This window comes from Geotrypetes seraphini, chromosome 15 (genome assembly GCF_902459505.1).
Source record: "Geotrypetes seraphini chromosome 15, aGeoSer1.1, whole genome shotgun sequence".
In the NCBI taxonomy this organism is placed as follows: Eukaryota; Metazoa; Chordata; class Amphibia; order Gymnophiona; family Dermophiidae; genus Geotrypetes; species Geotrypetes seraphini.
Genome location: NC_047098.1, coordinates 53,588,265 through 53,606,619, shown reverse-complemented (window position 1 = coordinate 53,606,619; position 18,355 = coordinate 53,588,265). Strand labels below are relative to the sequence as shown.

Here is an 18,355-nt window from a genome sequence, read left to right as displayed (position 1 = left end):
TTTACATACAGGCACTTCAAGCATTTTCCCTATCTATCCCGGTACCTGGGGCAGTGGAGGATTAAGTGACAGAGAGGTCACAGAGAGCTGCGCAGGGTTTGAACCCACAACCTCAGTGTGCCGAGGCTGTAGCTCTAACCACTATGTCACACTCACCTCCTAGAATATTAATTATTGTGTATAAATAATACAGATTGATCTAAATTACGTTTTAATCACCTTTCCTACTTGAATTTTTTTCAGATAGTTGGGCAATACCCCGATGCAGGCAGTTGATGAAACTAGGCTGTGTCAGGTTCATCTTTTGTTTCATGGCCTAGATGATAAACTGTGACTTGCTCCCATGCTGTTGCGGTTGCCTGACTTTTTTTTTTGTCATCTACATCCATTTCTGGATTCACCTTAGTAACAGAAGCCATTGTAGGAGGCAAAACGGAGAAATCTGAAGTGATGACGCCAAAAACCTGAATAAAGAAATTGAGATCTTTGAATGATAATAGAGTAGTTGTTCCCCATATTTCAAAGGCTTGTCATGCATCGACTAGAAATGGTGCATTTTTTTAATTTAGTCCCAATATTATGGAACAGTTTGACGGTAGAACTGAGAAAAGAAGAATCTTTTCCAAAATTTCAAAAGACATTTAAAGGCATATTTTTTTCAACTGGCATTTTTAAATTGATGAGATGAATTCAGGACTGCAGTCTGCATTTATATAATTTTTAAATTTGTATTAATGTTTTAAGTTTATGTATTAATTTGGATGTTATAGGATGTATTAGAAATGTTATTCTTTCTTCTTTTTCTTTTCTATTTAAATGGAGTTCTTTTCATAATTTTGATTGTTATATTGTAAATCACTTTGATCCTTTTTGCCTATACATGCGGTATATAATAATTTTAATAAACAAACATAACTGAGCAGAGATCGAATTAGAGCACTATAGCTACCAACTTTAGTATCAAAGATTGCACTTGAAAATGATTTTGCTACCTTGTTAGCTACATACATTCCCACTGTTCAATTCTGGAGACCGCACCTCCAAATGATAGAAACAGGATAGTCAGTCCAAAAGAAGGCAACTAAAATGGAAGAGGGGGGCCTTCGTCATAAGGCGTATGGGGACAGACTTCAAGATCTCAATGATGTACCTATACTTTGGAGAAAAGGCGGGAGAGAGGAGATATGATAGAGATGTTTAAATACCTACGTGGCATAAATGCGCATGAGGCGAATCTCTTTCATTTGAAAGTAAGCTCCAGAATGAGAGGCCATAGGATGAAGTTAAGAGGTGATAGGTCAGGAATAATCTAAGGAAATACATGGAATGGCAGTCTCCTGGTAGAGGTGGTGGAATACATGGAATGGCAGTCTCTTGGTAGAGGTGGTAAAGACAAAGACTGTCTGAATTCAAGAAAGCTTGGGACAGGCACGTGGCATCTCTAAGGGAGAGGAGGAGATAGTAGATGCTGCAGATGGGCAGACTGAATGAGCCATTTGGCCTTTATCTGCCATCATATTTCTATGTTTCACTCATACCAGAAACTTCAAACTTCTCTGAAAATGATGCAAGCTTGCCCAAAAATCCAATAGTGGTTGGTAATAATGAAACCCCTTGCTTAGCCTGGTTTTAGAAGAGGCCACCTTACAGTTAACCTTCAGCAGATACCTTCTGCTGGATGAGCGCTCTATAATGGTAGCAACAGACCGAATGGGAGTAACTCTATAGCTTGGTGCTTCGGATACAGGCACCATAATGACACTCACTTAGAACCAATTCTTTAATGGCATCTAGGCTCCCCTAAGCCATTATACAATACAGGTACAGTGTTCTCCCCAGGGCCTTTTAGCCGGATGCACCGCCCAGCTAATTTAGATGACTGCCCGGCAAATCCTTCTGCTGCCGCAGATGCTCTTTCACGGGCTGACTCTCCACCAAAAATTTTGTTTGACGCCTGCCTTTTTTTTTTTTTTTTTGCCAGCATGCTTTTACTTGCTTCGGGCCTTCCTCATTGCCGGGTCCTGCCTACTTTTTTTCCGCGAAGGCAGAACCCGGCAGCAAGGAAGGCCCGATGCAAGTAAAAGCAACAAGTTGTAAACTTCCCTCCGGGATTCTATTGTGTGCATGCCGGCTTCCCTTCTCTTCCCCTCCCCCCCCCCCACGGGACGCAATTTCCGGTTTTGGAGGGAAGAGAAGAGAAGCTGGCACGCACACGATAGAGCCCCGGAGGGAAGCTTACAACTTGCTGCTTTTACTTGCTTCAGACCTTCCTCGCTGCCAGGTCCTGCCTTCGCAGAAACAGAAATTAAGCAGGACCCGGCAACGAGGAAGGCCCGAAGCAAGTAAAAGCAGCAAGTTGTAAGCTTCCCTCCGTCGCTGATCTATGAAAGCTAGGTCAGCAATGGAGGGAAGCTTACAATTTCCCTAGCGACTCTACCGATGGGTTTGTGAGCTGGGAGGGAAGAGAAGAGAAATGCTGCTTCTGCACCAAATAGGGGAGGGGAGGGGAAAGAGAAATATTCTGCTGCTGCACCCATTTTGGGGGGAAGGGAAGAGAAATGTTGCTGCTGCACCCAATTTTTGGAGGAGAGGGGGAAGAGAAAAGTTGGTGCACCCAATGGGGGGGGGGAAGAAAAAAGCTGCAGCTGCACCCAATTGGGGAGGGGGAAGGGGAAGAGAAGTGCTGAAGCAGCACCCAATTGGGGAGGGGGATGAGAAGTGCTGCTGCAGCAGCACCCAATTAGGGAGAGAGAGGGGAGAAGGAAGACCAGGGAAGGGAGAGGAGAGGCAAGAGATACCAAGACTATGGAAGGGAGGGAAAGGAAAGGAGCTACCAGACCATGGAGAGGGGGAAGATATGTCAGCGCATATGGGGGGGGGAGGGAAGGAGATAGAGATACCAGACCATGGGGTGGAGTGGGAAGGAAGGAAGGAAAGGAGAAGAGAGAGATGCCAGAGCATAGGGGAGGGGGTGAAGCTGAAATGAATCATGTACAAGGAGAGAAAGGGCACAGGATATACAGTTTATTGAAGGGACTTAGAAAGAGGGAAGATACCATATGGAACAGAGAAAGGGCGGACACTGGATGGAAAGGGCAGAGAGGGTGGACAGTGGATGCAAGGGGCAGAGAGAGGGTGGACAGTAGATGGAAGGGGTAGAGAGAGAAAGGGCAGAGGCTGGGTGGAAGGGACAAAAAGAGGACAGATGTTGCATGGAAGGAAGCGAAGACAAACGCTGAATAGAAAGAAGAGAGTGAAGAGAAGATGATTAAAGCAGAAACAACAAATGGTAGAAAAAAAATTTTGTTGCTTTACGTAGAATCAAGTAGTATTGTAACTGTATTAATTAAAAAGTTTATAAATAGGAAATTGAAATAAGGCAGTTTTTTGGGGACTAAACCCCTTTCCTCAGGTCAGCACAGGATACCATAACAGCAGGGATGCCCAAATGGTCGATCGTGATCAACCAGTAGATCGCAAAGGCAGTGTGAGTTGATTGCATTGCCTTTGCAATCTTTTCCTTCCTGCCTCCCCAAGCCGAGCCAGGCCAGGCGCGTACAAGTGCCAGATTCACAAGACTTCACCTCCGATGTCAATCGTGACGTTGGAGAGGTAGTTCTGGGCCAGCCAATCACTGCCTGGCTAGCCTGGATCTTCCTCTCTAATGTCAGAGGTTAAGTCTTGTGAGTCCGGCACTTGTACGTGCCTGACCTAGCTCAGGGAAGCATCAGGGAGAAATTGCGTGGTGGCTTAGGGCTTAGCGGTTTTTAGTGCAGGGAGCCTATGAGCATCGAGAGCAGCTCAGGGCATTCAGCACATCTCCCTACGCTAAAAACCACTATTGTGGTTTAGTAAAAAGGGAGGGGGTATATTTGTCTATTTTTGTATAGTTGTTCCTGAGGTGATATTGCATAATGTCATCTGCCTTGACCTCTTTGAAAACCCGCGGAATATAAATGATAATTAACATTTTCTCTGCGTACAGTGTGCTTTGTGTTTTTAAAAAATTTTATTGTTGGTAAATCATTTTGACTTGGTCATTTTAAAAATAGCTTGCAAGCCCAAAAAGTGTGAGCACTCCTGCTGTAGAGCCATTCTTGTATGACTGGATGAGCTATATTTATCTTTTTTTTTTTTTAGTTGTTTAAATTCATGCAGAAATAAATGGCTAGATTGAATCTAATGACTCCATTAATGCCTTTCTCTTTTTTAAACCTCTATACCATTTGAAAGAGGGCAAATATCTAATTATTCCCTTCTAGCACTGGATGCTTCTTAAATTTAGTAAAAATATTCTGGCACAAGTGTCAAACCTTAAAAAAGGAAGTCATATTGAGCATTGGAAAATAATAATAATTAACTAATAAAAATAGTACACATTTAGGGCTCCTTTTACTAAGTTGCGAAAATGGGTTTAGCGTGTGCTTAGCACGCGCAGAATTACCACGTGCGCTAGACGCTAATGCCAGCATAGAGCTGGCATTAGTTTTCCTGCATAACGCGGGAGTTTGCGCGTGCTAAAAATGTTGGCGCACCTTAGTAAAAGAGGGGGTTAATTTTCCCCACCACCAAATTTCCCCATCCTGCCCCACCCGGCTGCTTTTTCATGCCACCCGGCTGGAAAAAATTTCTGGAGAGAACACTGAGGTGCTCGTCAACTTATGACTGCAATTGGTTCCGACTGACAGGTCTTAAGTTGATCGGGACGCAAGTCGGTCTATGTTAGATTAAGGCTGTATTAGACTGGGTAATGATATTGTAATCATCTTAAAATCATATTTTATCAACATTTTCTTACTTTCTAAGTCAAACACAGCACAGTCCCTTTGTGGTGAACATTCGTTGTGGCACCGCCTCCTCCTCTTTATAGTATTACTGCTGCGTAGCGAGACTTGGGAGTGCGGGAGACTGGCGCTGCTAACAGCTGGCGGGGGAAAGTGTCGTAAATGCAGCGTAAACTCAAACAGTCGTAACCTTGCATAGGTCATAAGTCGACGAGTACCTGTACTAGCATAAAGTTACCTTGGAGGGCCAAAATTTAGGTATGCCCAAGTGCGTCATGCAACACTTAATATTTTATAAGTTGTGTGTGTTGCTTGGTGACACGTCCACGGTCTGCCCAAGCTCAGCCTAGGTGTATGCCCGCTTGCAGTTGCTTACCATAGTACTCGCATACTACCTGTCTAACTGCAAATTATCAGTGCACGTGATGCATGCAAGTGGGAAAAAAATGCCCCAAAGTAGATGTGAACCAAGAACTTTCCTGCACGCTCTTATTGGCAAAGCATCAAAAGATAAAAAGAACCAATATGGGACCATGTTCCGGTGGATAACCACCTGCTTCAGGGGTCAAAAATACTCAAAAAAATCAAACACAGAACACAAATAAACAATATATGAAGAAATTAATAATTAGAAGTATAAGTCAGATATAAATGGAATTTAACTATTAAAGCCGTAGAAAACTGAATGCGCATACAAGGCCTCTGGAAAGGATATGGCGGCGGTGCTCATTCTCAACCCACTCCTTATTGATAGTTTATTATTTTTAGCCCACCTTTAACAAGGCGGATTACAAGTGCACATACATAATAAAATATACAAACAATAAACCTTACAAAATATCACATTCATCCATTACAATAGTCATTAACCATATTTCATGTTACAAAACAAAATAACATTGCAACCAGTTCTGCCGCCTAACCTAAACCAGAAGTTTGTTTCATTCTGTGGGACCTGCGCTATGCCTTTTGGCGCACGCTAAATATTAACAGGCGCTAAACGCTAACACCTGCATGTTATCCTATGGATGCATTAGTGGTTAGCGCATGCGTTGATTCGGTGTGCGCTAAACCTGCGCTAAAATGCTGAGCGCGCCTTTGTAAAAGAGGCCCTAGATCTTACGTATTACGAACCTCCAATCCTGGGCCCAATCTGTACAAATGAAACTAAATGAGTCCAAAACAAAACTACTTTGGCTTGGCCCTATTTCAGACCATTTACCCTCCTCCATTCCACTACCTTCCGGCCCCACTCTCCAGCTTGAGTTTTCAAGCAAAGTCCTAGGCTTCGTCTTAGACTCCTCCCTCTCCTTCAGTGATCACCTCAACTCCCTGGTAAAAAAATGCTTCTTCAGCCTCCATATGTTGAGGAAAGTAAGATCCTGCTTTCACCATTCTCATTTCGCCATCCTCGTTCAATCCACCATCCTCTCCAGACTGGACTACTGCAACTCCATCTATATATGCCTAACTAAGAAAAACCTCCACAGACTTCAACTAATTCAGAACGCCGCGGCCAAGCTTATTTTCGCAAAAGGCAAGTTTGATCACGTCTCCCCTCTCCTCTCCAAGCTTCACTGGCTCCCAGTATACTCCAGAGTCCTCTATAAATGTGCCTGCTTAGCCTTCAAGATTCTACATGGCATCCTACCCCCCGTTATCCCACTCCTTTGGAATTCCTCTAACCCACTCTCCTCTAGATCCTCCCAAAAACTGAAACTATCTTTCCCATCTACAAAAGGTATATCCCGCGCAGGAAAACTTGGAACATCCCTCCCTTGTAGAACCACAGAACTCTGGAACAACCTCTCATCCCCGCTCAGAAATGTTAGCTCCTTCCAATCCTTCCGTAAACACCTGAAAACTTGGCTCTTTTCAAAAATCTAATCACCCCCTGTTCTCTAGTACCCTGTTCCCTCCCTATCTTCTTATTCCCTCTCCTATATCCATCTTTGTAGTTCCTTTCCTCTCAACCTCTGTAAACCGTGCCGAGCTCTGCGCTTGCGGAGATGATGCGGTATACAAACCTAAGGTTTAGTTTAGTTTAGTTTACCGATTCCAAGTGCAGCCGCTTTCAAGTTGAAACGCTCCAATCAGAATGTAGTACACGAAAGGGTACATAAGGTGAAACGCAATCTTGTGAGTATTTGGGTGCCAATTGACGCAGGATCAGATAAATCAACAGCAACTTATATTGAACTCAATATTCCATCCAGTGGTGAAGTAAAGTGGGGGCGGTCAGCCTCTTCCCACTCCTCCCCTCACCACGTGCGCACCCCCCCCCTTTCCTTCCCCTGTACCTCTAGTTATTCACCGCCGCAAGCCACAACTTCCAACATGTCCTTCACGACCGCGTCATCTCTCTAGCTGACGTCGCTTCTGGGTGCCGCGCACAGAAAGTGATGTTAGCGGGAGAGACGATGGGATCGCGAGGAGCACGTTGAAGTTCTAACTGCTCGCGGCAGTGAACAACTCGAGGGACGGGGGGGATGGGAAGAGGGGGGGTACGCGTGCAGCACGGGAGAGCGGGGGAGGGGTACTACGCCATCGATTCCATTTTCAACCAATGTAGCGAAACGTAACAAGCAGATACACGAACCTGCTTCTTTAAACCAAACAAAGCATGACTAATAGTTCTGAGTGACTTGCAATACATGCATAGCAGAAGAAGAGAAACCTAAAAATACACTTCATCACAGTAATCTAAACTGGATAACACTACTGCTTGTAGAACTTGCTTAAAATCACAGCCAGAAAGAAATTTCTTTATATTGCTTACAATCCATAATTTAAAATGTGTTTTCCTCATCAGTCTTGGTTTTCATGTCTAAAAGATTATGCATGAGATTTATTTGCATTCATTAATGAAAAGAAACCGATATAGCTCTCATGTATATTTGTTAAAATAAGTAAAAACCAAACTACCGTATTTTCACGCATATAACGCACGCGTTATACACGATTTTTACAAACCGTGCATAACCTTGCGTGTTATACGCGTGAGCGCGTTTTACAACGTTTTTTTTACATAGTTCCCCCCCCCCCCGACGTCCGATTCACCCCGCAGGACCGCTCGCACCCCCACCCCGAAGGACCGCTCGCACCCCCACAGCCTCCCCACCCCCATCATGGAGAAGCTCCTACCGTTCTCCTGCTGCTTCCTCTGCCGGCGGTCCCAGCCCTTCTGTGAGCCCTGCGTCTGAAATGCTTCCTCTTCCAGCGGTCCCGGCTCTTCTGTGAGCCCTGCGTCTGAAATGCTTCCTCTTCCGGCGGTCCCGGCCCTTCTGTGAGCCCTGCGTCAGCGCTGCTTCCTCTTCCGGCGGTCCCGCCCTTTCTCTGACGTCTCTCATCGTTCGGTTCTTGAGCCTATTCTATTTAACATTTTTGTAAGCAATATTACTGAAAGGCTGTCAGGATTTGCCTCTTTGTGGATGATACCAAAATCTGCAATAGAGTAGACGCCCCCTGATGGTGTGAATAATATGAGGAAAGACCTATCAAAGCTTGAAGAATAGTCTGAAATTTGGCAGGTAAGATTTAATGTTAAGAAATGCAAGGTCATGCATTTGAGCTGCAAAATTCCAAGGGAATGGTGCAGTTTGGGGGGTGAAGAACGTTTTGTGCACAAAAGAGGAAGAGGAAGCAGCGCAGACGCAGGGCTCACAGAAGGGCCGGGACCGCCGGCAGAGGAAGCAGCAGGAGAACGGTAGGAGCTTCTCCATGATTGGGGGGGGGGAGGCTGTGGGGGTGCAAGCGGTCCTTCGGGGTGGGGGTGCGAGCGGTCCTGCGGGAGGGGTGAATCGGACATCGGGGGGGGCATCAGGCTTTCAGGGTGGGGACAGGACTTCAAGGGGGAGAGGAGAGTCGGGGCGGCCAGAGGAGAGACGGGGCGGGCCAGAGGAACATAAGAACATAAGAAGTTGCCTCCGCTGAGGCAGACCAGAGGTCCATCTCGCCCAGCGGTCCGCTCCCGCGGTGGCCCATCAGGCCCATTGCCTGAGCAAGGGTCCCAGACTATCCCTATAACCTACCGCTACTCCTATCTGTACCCCTCAATTCCTTTATCCTCTAGGAACCTATCCAAACCTTCTTTGAAGGAGAGTCGGGGCGGGCAAAAGGAGAATCGGGCGGTGACGGGAGAGTCGGGGCGGCATGCGCGGTATATAAAAATTTCTTTACATAAATTACAGTTTCCTGCACGCTATACCCATGTGCGCATTTTACACGGGTGCGCGGTATATGAGTGAAAATACGGTAATTGCTGAGCCCAGAACTGAGTTGAAAACTACTGTGTTGAGGCAAATTAGGCCCAATAGAACAGGGCTTCCCAAATACATCCTGGAGATCCCAGAGGCAGTCAGGTTTTCAAGATATCTACAATTAATACGAGGATACATAAAAAAATAAAGGCAAAATACATTTACTGCCTCTTTTACAAAGCTGTGTGGCAACCGCCCCGAAGCCCTTTAAATCTCTATGGGCTTCGGGGTCGTTAGCGCAGGGCAGCCGCTAGAACAGCTTTGTAAAAGAGGCCATTAATGGCTTTAATAGAAGTAACTGTGAACAATTGAACATATCACTTTTCCACATAGTCCCCATGCAAGATGACATATTTGTTGTATCGCTCAACTAGCTTCTACATTCCTGCAGAGAAGTTTTTCAGCTGCTCCCGAAGCCAGGTAAGCCCGGCTTCCTTTACTTCATCACGCTTTGTCTTTTGCTCTCTGGGTTGCAGTGATGCACCCATGTTTCGTCACCAGTGACAATTCTCTCCAGAATACTCAGCTCTTCTTCATACCGTTTCCGAAACTGGGTTACAACCTCCACATACTGTTGCTTGTGCTGATCAGTAAACTGTTTGGGAACCCATCGTGCACAGCCTTTTCTGTATCCCTGGTTTCATCTGTAACATCTTTTAATCATTGTAAACCACATAGAACTTCATGGTCATGCGGTATATAAACTGTTATTATTATCATCATGCATTATGGCAAATGCAGATCCATAGCTGATATACAAATTTCCAGGTCATTTGAGACACCATTATCCATCGGTCTTCTCTAATCAAGGCATCGCCCTGTCAATGTGCTCTTGTGTGCACGATGTTGTGTTTTTGGGTTTTTTTTTTAAATTATCTTTATTGACAACTGCAAAGGAACACACAACCACGAGTGAAACAATCAGAAACAAGCAGAAAACAAAGCAGCCAGAAACAGCACTGGATGTCAGAACAAATGATCGCAGTACAAAAAAAACCCTATGGGTGGGTTCCCATCACAATTGACATTTTAAAATATCAAACCCCGCCACACAAACACACGCAAGTCCCACTCCCGCAACCCAAATCACAACAATCACTCCCCACGCATACCACTAGACAGCCAAACATCCAAAAGCTCACCCCCTACATCCACACCGGTGCAGCCACCCGAGAAAGATCAAAAACAAAACAAAAGCAAAAACAGAAAGACAGATGGAGAAAGAGCAGCAGCCCCCACTAGGAAACAAATCAAGGAGAGGAAATCATGCCCTCTGTCTCGTTAATGGGTGACCAGAACGACCTTCATCGGTTACACCTGTTCTTCCTGCTTTAAACCTTTTTGCCCATCCATAAACTTTTCATTGAGCCATGGTGCTATGTCCCTACTGAGTCAATATTAGACAGTGAATTTCCACAGGTTTCGCTCCCTCTGCCCAAAGAAAGCGCACTACTGCACGTTCTTCCCTGGTGCAATCTTGCAACGGAGTGTCCGTATTTCTGACCTCATGGCTGTCACGCAACTGAAGGTCGACTGTCGCACTGTGCGTGGACGAACTATCCAACAGGCAATGTACAAGTACATATGTTGTATTTTGCTAGCTCTGTTCCGGTTATCACATAATTTAACAATGGCCTTTAATTTTTGATTCACCCTCGTATAATACACAACCATTTCCTTTATGTTTTTGGAGGCCACAAAATCAGAAAACCACTGGAGGAAACAGGGGGTCCTGAACTTCGTGCTGTCATTCTACTCTGAGGTCCTGCAAATCAAGCAGATGTTATGTCAAATCTAATGTTTCTAGGCCAGTTGGAATGTTATCTAGCTCCTCCATGCCTATGAAATTCCTGATTTAATCTTTTGTATTCTGGATCACCTCAGATTGGCCTATCTTTTCCGGTGGAAAATGAACAAGATAATTTCTCATGATCTAAGCAGTTCATCCACCTAATTTCTATCCCACTGCAGCACATTTACAGAGATCAAATGTCAAGTGAGTACTGGGCCCGGGTCATTCCTGTCCAGACTTGTAGGGCAGTTTCAAAAATGAGTTCAGAGGGACTGGAGAGGATTTTGGAATGGTGGCTCAAACAGGCCTGAATTAAATCCAACAGAGTAGATTTGATCTACAAAACCCTAGCAGGGCTGGATCAATGGCAGTGTTATCCAAGAGACTCACAAACACTTCCATAAGCTTGGCTCCTTCCTGTTTTTATTTTTAAGGCTAGCAGGAGCTCAAAGCCTGCAGAAGCTGGGGAGCCAAAACCATCATACAACTGCAACACCTACTAGCCAAGCTCAAAGTACACTATTATTTGGTTTCAAAGAAAGCCAAGGTTTAAGACCTCTGGTGAGAAAACTCTCACTGTAATGACTAGGCTACAGAAACATGAAAAAAAAAAAAACCAAGAATAACAAATATGTTTTTAGAAAAATACAGTAATGGTAATCCCAGGAACATCAGTTTCCCTAAGTCTGAAAGCATCCACAGAACAAATTCATTTTGGCTCACCTCCTCAAGTCTGTACATTCAAAGTCTGGTAATTCCAAGTTACACACCAATCTTACCACAAAAAAAAGTTATACAGTTTACCAAAGCAAGAATCACTGAGGACAAGAACTTTCCTACCCTGTGATTCAAACTAGAAACTAACTTCAAAAGGGGAAAAACCAGTAAAAGTTATTTTGGAAGCATTTCTGTGATGAATTAACTGAACTGTGAAGGCTCAATGATTCAGAAAGAACTTCAGTGCTGCAAACAAAAATGCATTTAGGTTTGAGAAGCGGGAAAAGTTCTAACCTTTACTGTGAAGCCTCTCAGGCAAGAGCTGTTCATTTATTTTCACAGTGTTCACATAGGCAACGTGTAAAGACCATTTTTACAAAGAACATAGAGACTGGACTTCAAACATCCAAGTCAGGGTGTGCTCAGTTCCACTGGTATTTTAGGAAAAAGACCTTTTGACGCAGAGCTTTTTCTATAATATCTGCAAGCACATGCATGCATTTGCTGGCATGTGTAGCAGGAGTGTGCTAGAATTTGCACTTAGGGATACTGTTCCCTCTAAGCCAGTGGTCTCAGACTCAAACCCTTTCCAGGGCCACATTTTGGATTTATAGGTACTTGGAGGGCCTCAGAAAAAATAGTTAATGTCTTATTAAAGAAATGACAATTTTGCATGAGGTAAAACTCTTTATAGTTTATAAATCTTTTCTTTTGGCTAAGTATTAATAATAATATTGTAGTTTATAGCTAAGAGACATATGATCCTCTTCTTAACCTCTAATTTCTTATTATATCTTTCCCTCATTTATTGAATTACCTGTAAACTGTGTCGAGCTCTATCTTTATGGAGATGATGCGGTATACAAACTTAAGGTTTAGTTTAGATCAAGAAACCGTTTTATTTTACTTTTGTGATTATGATAAACATACCGAGGGCCTCAAAATAGTACCTGGTGAGCCGCAAATTTGAAGCCACTGCTCCAAGCGGTGCAACAGTCAACCAACTGCATTTCAGCAGGTGAGAGGAGGTCTTGCCTGTTCCTCACTATTGAAAATGTGAAAGTGATACAGCACCCCCTACTGGAACAACTAAGTGGAGGACTCTCACTCAACTTGGAGGGAAGCAGTATTTTAGGAACTCCTTTACTAAAGCTTAGTGCAGGCTAAATGCTAAGATACCCATTTTATACTTATGGGCTTCTCAACATTTAGGGCGTGCACTTCTCCCTCCGTATTCGCAGTGATGTGGGATGAACCGACCCGCACTCTAAACTGAGCCTTTTGCTGTTCCACTGCCAGTAGCCACTGCAGTTCTTCAGAATCTTGGGCACCGTCCGCTTTTGCAGCGGAAGTGAATTCCAACTCGACCCGAAGTCTGACATTTCGACTAGGCACAACCTTCAACGGCGGAATCTTCCCTTCCCTCGTTGTGTTCCGAGCCTCGTTCTAAACCATGGATCCACCCCATTTCCTTTGTTCAGTCAACACGTCGACTGTGGACTGTACCATCCGTAGAATCTTTCAGTGGGAGAGTTTGGATTCTTATCTGCAGACATAAGGCGTTCGGGCAAGGAATGCTTTACATTTCTGTAAGGATCATATATATATTTGTATTCTTCATTACTAGTTCAACAAAACTTCATGATGCTGGTAAAAGCAAGCTTTATTTTCAACACCTTCCCCCCCCCCTCTCCAGGTAAGGCCTTCAGTGACATATTTTCTGGTAGCGGGTAGTATGTTTCCTGGTTTTAAACGGGGATAATTGAAACCGCGAATACGGAGGGAGACGTGTAATTCAATTAGCACACACTAAGCTTTAGTCAAAGGGCAGCTTAATATGCTGCATAAGATATTACTGTGAGGTTTGTATAAAACTAATGCAGCTACAAGGGGCGAGGGGCATTCCCAGTATGTCAGTTACATGTTCTATGTTAAAATGTCCATTACCATCTGCTACTCTAGTTGCAACTATTTAGGAAATTCTAAGTGCCTCCGCGTTAATTCACATTTGTCAGCAAGCAGCAAATGCAATACATTAACCACAGTGCACTGGCAAAGATATAAAAAGGATGAAGTCGGTCCACAGGAAGGCTACTAAAATTGTCATGGTCTTCGTGATAAGGCGTATGTGGACAGACTTCAAGATCTCAATCTGTATACTCTGGAGGAAAGGCGGGAAAGGGGAGATTCCAACTTAGGAATCAAGGAAACTCTTATATCTTGGCATCCCAAGTCCTCTAAATTTTCTTCACACTTCTACCTCTAACCCTTTGTTGTAGTTCCTTCCTATTTCTCCTACTGTAAACCGCGTAGAGCTCTATGAACGTGGAGATGATGTGGTATACAAACCTAAGGATTAGATTAGATTAGATGATAGATACGTTTAAATACCTATGTAATGTAAATGTGCATGAGTCGAGTCTCTTGAATTTGAAAGGAAACTCTGCAATGAGAGGGCATAGGATGAAGTTAAGAAGTGATAGGCTCCGGAATAATCTAAGGAAATACTTTTTCACAGAAAGGGTGGTAGATGCATGGAACAGTCTCCTAGAAGAAGTGGTGGAAACAGAGACTGTCTGAATTCAAGAGGGCCTGGGATAGGCACGTGGGATCTCTCGGAGAGAGAAAGAGATAATGGTTACTGTGGATGGGCAGACTAGATGGGCCATTTGGCCTTTAACTGCTGTCATGCTTCTATGTTTCTTCTCTCTCCGAGCTCTGTCTAGTTACGCCCCTTAACAGAAAATGCCATTAAATTGCAACCCTAATGAACATGTCACCGCTTTCACGTAGAAAAGCCCCATTTTACAAACCTACTAGGGTTAAGTGCTACCAATTAAATAGGGAAGCTTTAATTTGAATGGGATTTCATTTTGGAGGTGGACATAAATTACATAGGATTTACAAGAATGGCGACTCTTAATCTTTCATGTAAAGCCCAGGCCAAAACAAGCACTTTAAAAAAAAAAAAAATAACTGCAAATACTTTTGAGCAGGTGTAAATCCCATCGTGGAAAATTTTCCCCATATACACATAGGGCTCCTTTTACAAAGGTGTACTAGCGTTTTTAGCGCACGCAGGAAATTACCGCGCGCTACGCAGAAAATCTAATGCCAGCTCAATGCTGGCGTTAAGATCTAGCGTGAGCTATTCCGCGCGTTAAAGCCCTAACACAGCTTAGTAAAAGGAGCCCATAGTCTGGATCTGAAATGGGGATTACATGTGTACATTTTAGTTCCATATGGGCTCTGAAAACAAACAAACATCCCCTTGAAATCTCATTGTATGGATCTCCATGTGTAAACAGTGGCTTCAAAACAAGATTTTTACACATGTAAATGCCAGTATAGCCACATGAAAATTATGAACAAGGCTGCTAAAGTAACATTCGCAGTTTTTGAACTCAGTGCAAATCAAAGCTATAAAGTATCTTGTGCCATAATTTGGAATTTTGTTCTATAAGAGGATCTCTTTGTGGGCAAAGCAGAGGAAAAGTATCTCCACCAAAATATCCCAGGAGCTTGGTTAAGGGCCTGTGTGATATTGCTGTATAATCAAGTTGCCTTAAAATCATGTTCTATCTTTATATCATCTATTGCTGTGAGGCACATGTGTGGAAAGTAGAGAATGACACGGGGACAATTTTTCCCATCCCTACAAGCTCCATCCTCATCTGCACAATCATAAGTGTTTGAGGCTTGTGCGGTTAAGGCAGAGCTTACAGCAGGGCTGCCCAAGTCCGGTCCTCGAGTTCTACTGGCAGGCCAGGTTTTCAGGATATCCACAATGAATATGCATGAGAGAGATTTGCCTGCACTGCCTTCTTGGTATGCAAATCTATCTCTCATGCTTATTCATTGCGGATATCCTGTAAATCTGGCCTGTCAGTCAGTGGCGTACCAAGGGGGGGGGGGGGGGCGGTCCACCCCAGGTGCACACCCCAAGGGGGTGCACAGCTGGCCACTCACCAGGGAAAGGCTACCACTGTCGCTATCGGGAACAGGCCGGCACAGAGTTCTCCCTCCCTGCTTTTCTTCCCCTCGGGGCCGACCAACTCTCGCCACCCGATGTCAATTCTGACGTCGGAGAGGACGTTCTGGGCCAGCCAATCGCTGCCTGCTGGCCCGGAACGTCCTCTCCGATGTTAGAATTGACGTCGGGCGGCGAGAGTTGGTCAGCCCCTTGGGGAAGAAAAGCAGGGAGGGAGGACTCGGCGCTGGCCTGTTCCCGATGGCGGTAGTGGCAGCCTTACTCCGGCGGCAGTGGCAGCAGCATGTTTCCCAATGGCGGTGGCATGGGGGAGGGCAGGGAGAAAGAAAGAAAGAAAGAAAGGGGGGGACAGGGAGCCAGAAAGAAAGAAAGGGGCAGGGTAAAACAAAGAAAGAAAGAAAGAAATGGGGCATGGAGAGAGAAAGAAATGGGGCGCGAAGAGAGAGAGACAGACATACAGAAAGAAAGGGACCATGGAGAGAGAAAGAAAAAGGGGGCAGGGTGAAAGAAAGACATGGGGCACGGAGAGAGAGAGAGAGAAAGACAGACAGAGAAAGAATGGGGGCATGGAGAGAGAAAGAAAGAAGGGGTAGGGTGGAAAAAAGAAATGGGGCATGGAGGGAGAGAAAGAGAGAGAAATACAGACATATAGAAAGAAAGGGGGCATGGAGAGAGAAAGAAAGAAGGGGCAGTTAGAATAAAGTCTTTGGAGGAGGGGAAGGTCGGATTTATAAATATAATCCGTTATCTTCATCTTATCGTAACTTTACGTTGCTATTTATCCCCAACAGGTCCTGTCGGACATTACCTACTAAAATGTACATATTACATTTTCGCTCAGCAAATTGTATTTCTATACTATTGCCTCCTGAGGTCTCTGATCTCTGTATTTCCTCTGAATATCTACTTATTGTATTTCGCTGAATGTCCAGCACTCTTTTTTTTTAAAAAAAAAAAATTTTTTATTGAGGAAAATTTTTATTGAGTATTTTGGAAAAATACAAGGAGCAATTCAAATACATATAACATTTTGTATATATATGGTCTATAAATATGCAATTAACTATAAAGGACCATGGTATTAAGAAAAGCTCAGAGTAATGAAGTTATTTGTGAAGATTGTATGAGAAAAGAAAATGAGATAGAATAGAATAAAAATTAAAAGAGAAAGGAAATAAAGAGAAAAAGTGAAGAAAAGGTAGGGGAAGACAGGAGTGTCTACAAAGTAGAGCGTACATATGAATCTAAGAATGACCAGGGTGTACCATAGATATGAATCATATGCATATGAAAATAGAATTTCGCTCCGAATATCCATGAATATGTCCAGCACGCTTGATTGTAAACCGCCTGGAAGTCGCAAGATTATGGCGGTATAGAAGAATAAAGTTATTATTATTATTATTTATCAGCTATTCATCTAAAGAGAAAATATTTACACCCATTTGCTGTGGATTAGTCCTTCAGAAAAAAAAATCAGTACCAGTGTGAAAAACAAAATGCCATATAAACCCATTTTATAGCACAGATAAACCTGAAATGCAGCTTCCTGAACTTTTTTTTCCCTTTGATGCGTTCTGTTTTCAGTGGGTGTATATTTGACAGTCAATGCGAATTATACTTTGAAAATAAACACCCCCTCAAGGTACTTTCTACAAAGCGGAAAAGGTACAAACACATCAGAAGCGTCCCCAACCCCGTCCCAAGGACGTGGGAGAAGAGGCCAACTCAAGCTACAAAGCTACTCAATTTTAGTAAACGATTTCCCTACAACGTTTCTGCACCTCAAATCAAATGCACCGAAATTCCCTTTCTAAGTTTTATGGAAAATAATAATCCATAAATAAAATTAATCTAATGCATTAATTTAATGCAACCTAATTGCAAAGGGAAATACTGCTAAAAAGTCATGCCCCCCCCCCCCCCCCCCCCCCCCCGGTGCCCAATGTCTCTCACACACATGCAAGCTCATATAAATGACTTCCATCCAGTCTTCTCCCAGGATTTCTAAAAGTTGCCCACCCCCCTCAAGTCCCATTTCCATAGTAATATACTGTATTAGGGGAAATATTGCTTAGATTTTTCCCCCTATAGAAACTCCCCCCCCCCCCCGCCCCCGAGAGACGGGTTCAGAGGATCCTTCAGCCCTCCCCTACCTCCAGGGTCCGGATCTCCTGCTGAGTCAGGTCGTTGCTGGCGGCGCACTGGGTGCGGAGCCCCCGCAGGTTGGCGAGGGAGATGTCGATCATGGTCTGGATGTGCTGGCACTGGCGCAGCTGGTCGGGTGGCAGCCCGGGATCGGCCCCGGCAGCGGCGGGCGAGCCCCCTTCGGCCGCCGGCACCCCGGCGCCCTCGCCCCGCTTGCCCTCTCCCATCGCCTCGGCTCGGACGCTCCCTCTATCCATGCCTCGGCATCGGGAACCGGGGGCGGGGGGGGGGGCGGCGCAGGGACGGCACAGGATCCAAGAGGTGGAAGGGAGCAGCAGCCCGCAAAGACCGGCTTCAAAGACGAAACATGGCAGGAAGAGGCGACGAGCGAGAATGCAGCGCCCCGGAGCACTGGCGCCCGGCTCGCCTCTCGCTCTGCTTTTCAATGTCAGCTGGTGTCAGGCTCGGGTCGCTGGGCATGCTGGGGCTTGTAGTCTCCGGAACTAAGAGTTCAACTTCCAGGTGCTGCCTTGGAACTGCTAAGCGCGCGCTCGGGGCCCTTCAGAGGACGTTGTGCGCGGGGAAACGTAATTGTGGGTCCTTGTGCTATTTTGTTTGCATTTCAGAGCAGGACATCCCTGTGAAATGACCAAAATGGGGCCTG

General features: G+C 44.7%; 1 protein-coding gene across 4 annotated transcripts in view; it reads right to left on the bottom strand.

Annotated features, from left to right (window-relative positions):
• KSR1 (kinase suppressor of ras 1) overlaps positions 1–18,123 on the bottom strand; it is a 256,106-nt gene extending 237,983 nt beyond the window's left edge. For all 4 annotated transcript variants that reach the window (XM_033922274.1, XM_033922275.1, XM_033922276.1 and 1 more), the window contains exon 1: positions 17,700–18,123. In XM_033922274.1, the coding sequence (XP_033778165.1) occupies positions 17,700–17,948 (249 nt within the window). In that variant the 5' untranslated portion in view covers positions 17,949–18,123. The remainder of the gene's footprint in view (positions 1–17,699) is intronic.
• Between the last annotated feature and the right edge of the window lie 232 nt (positions 18,124–18,355).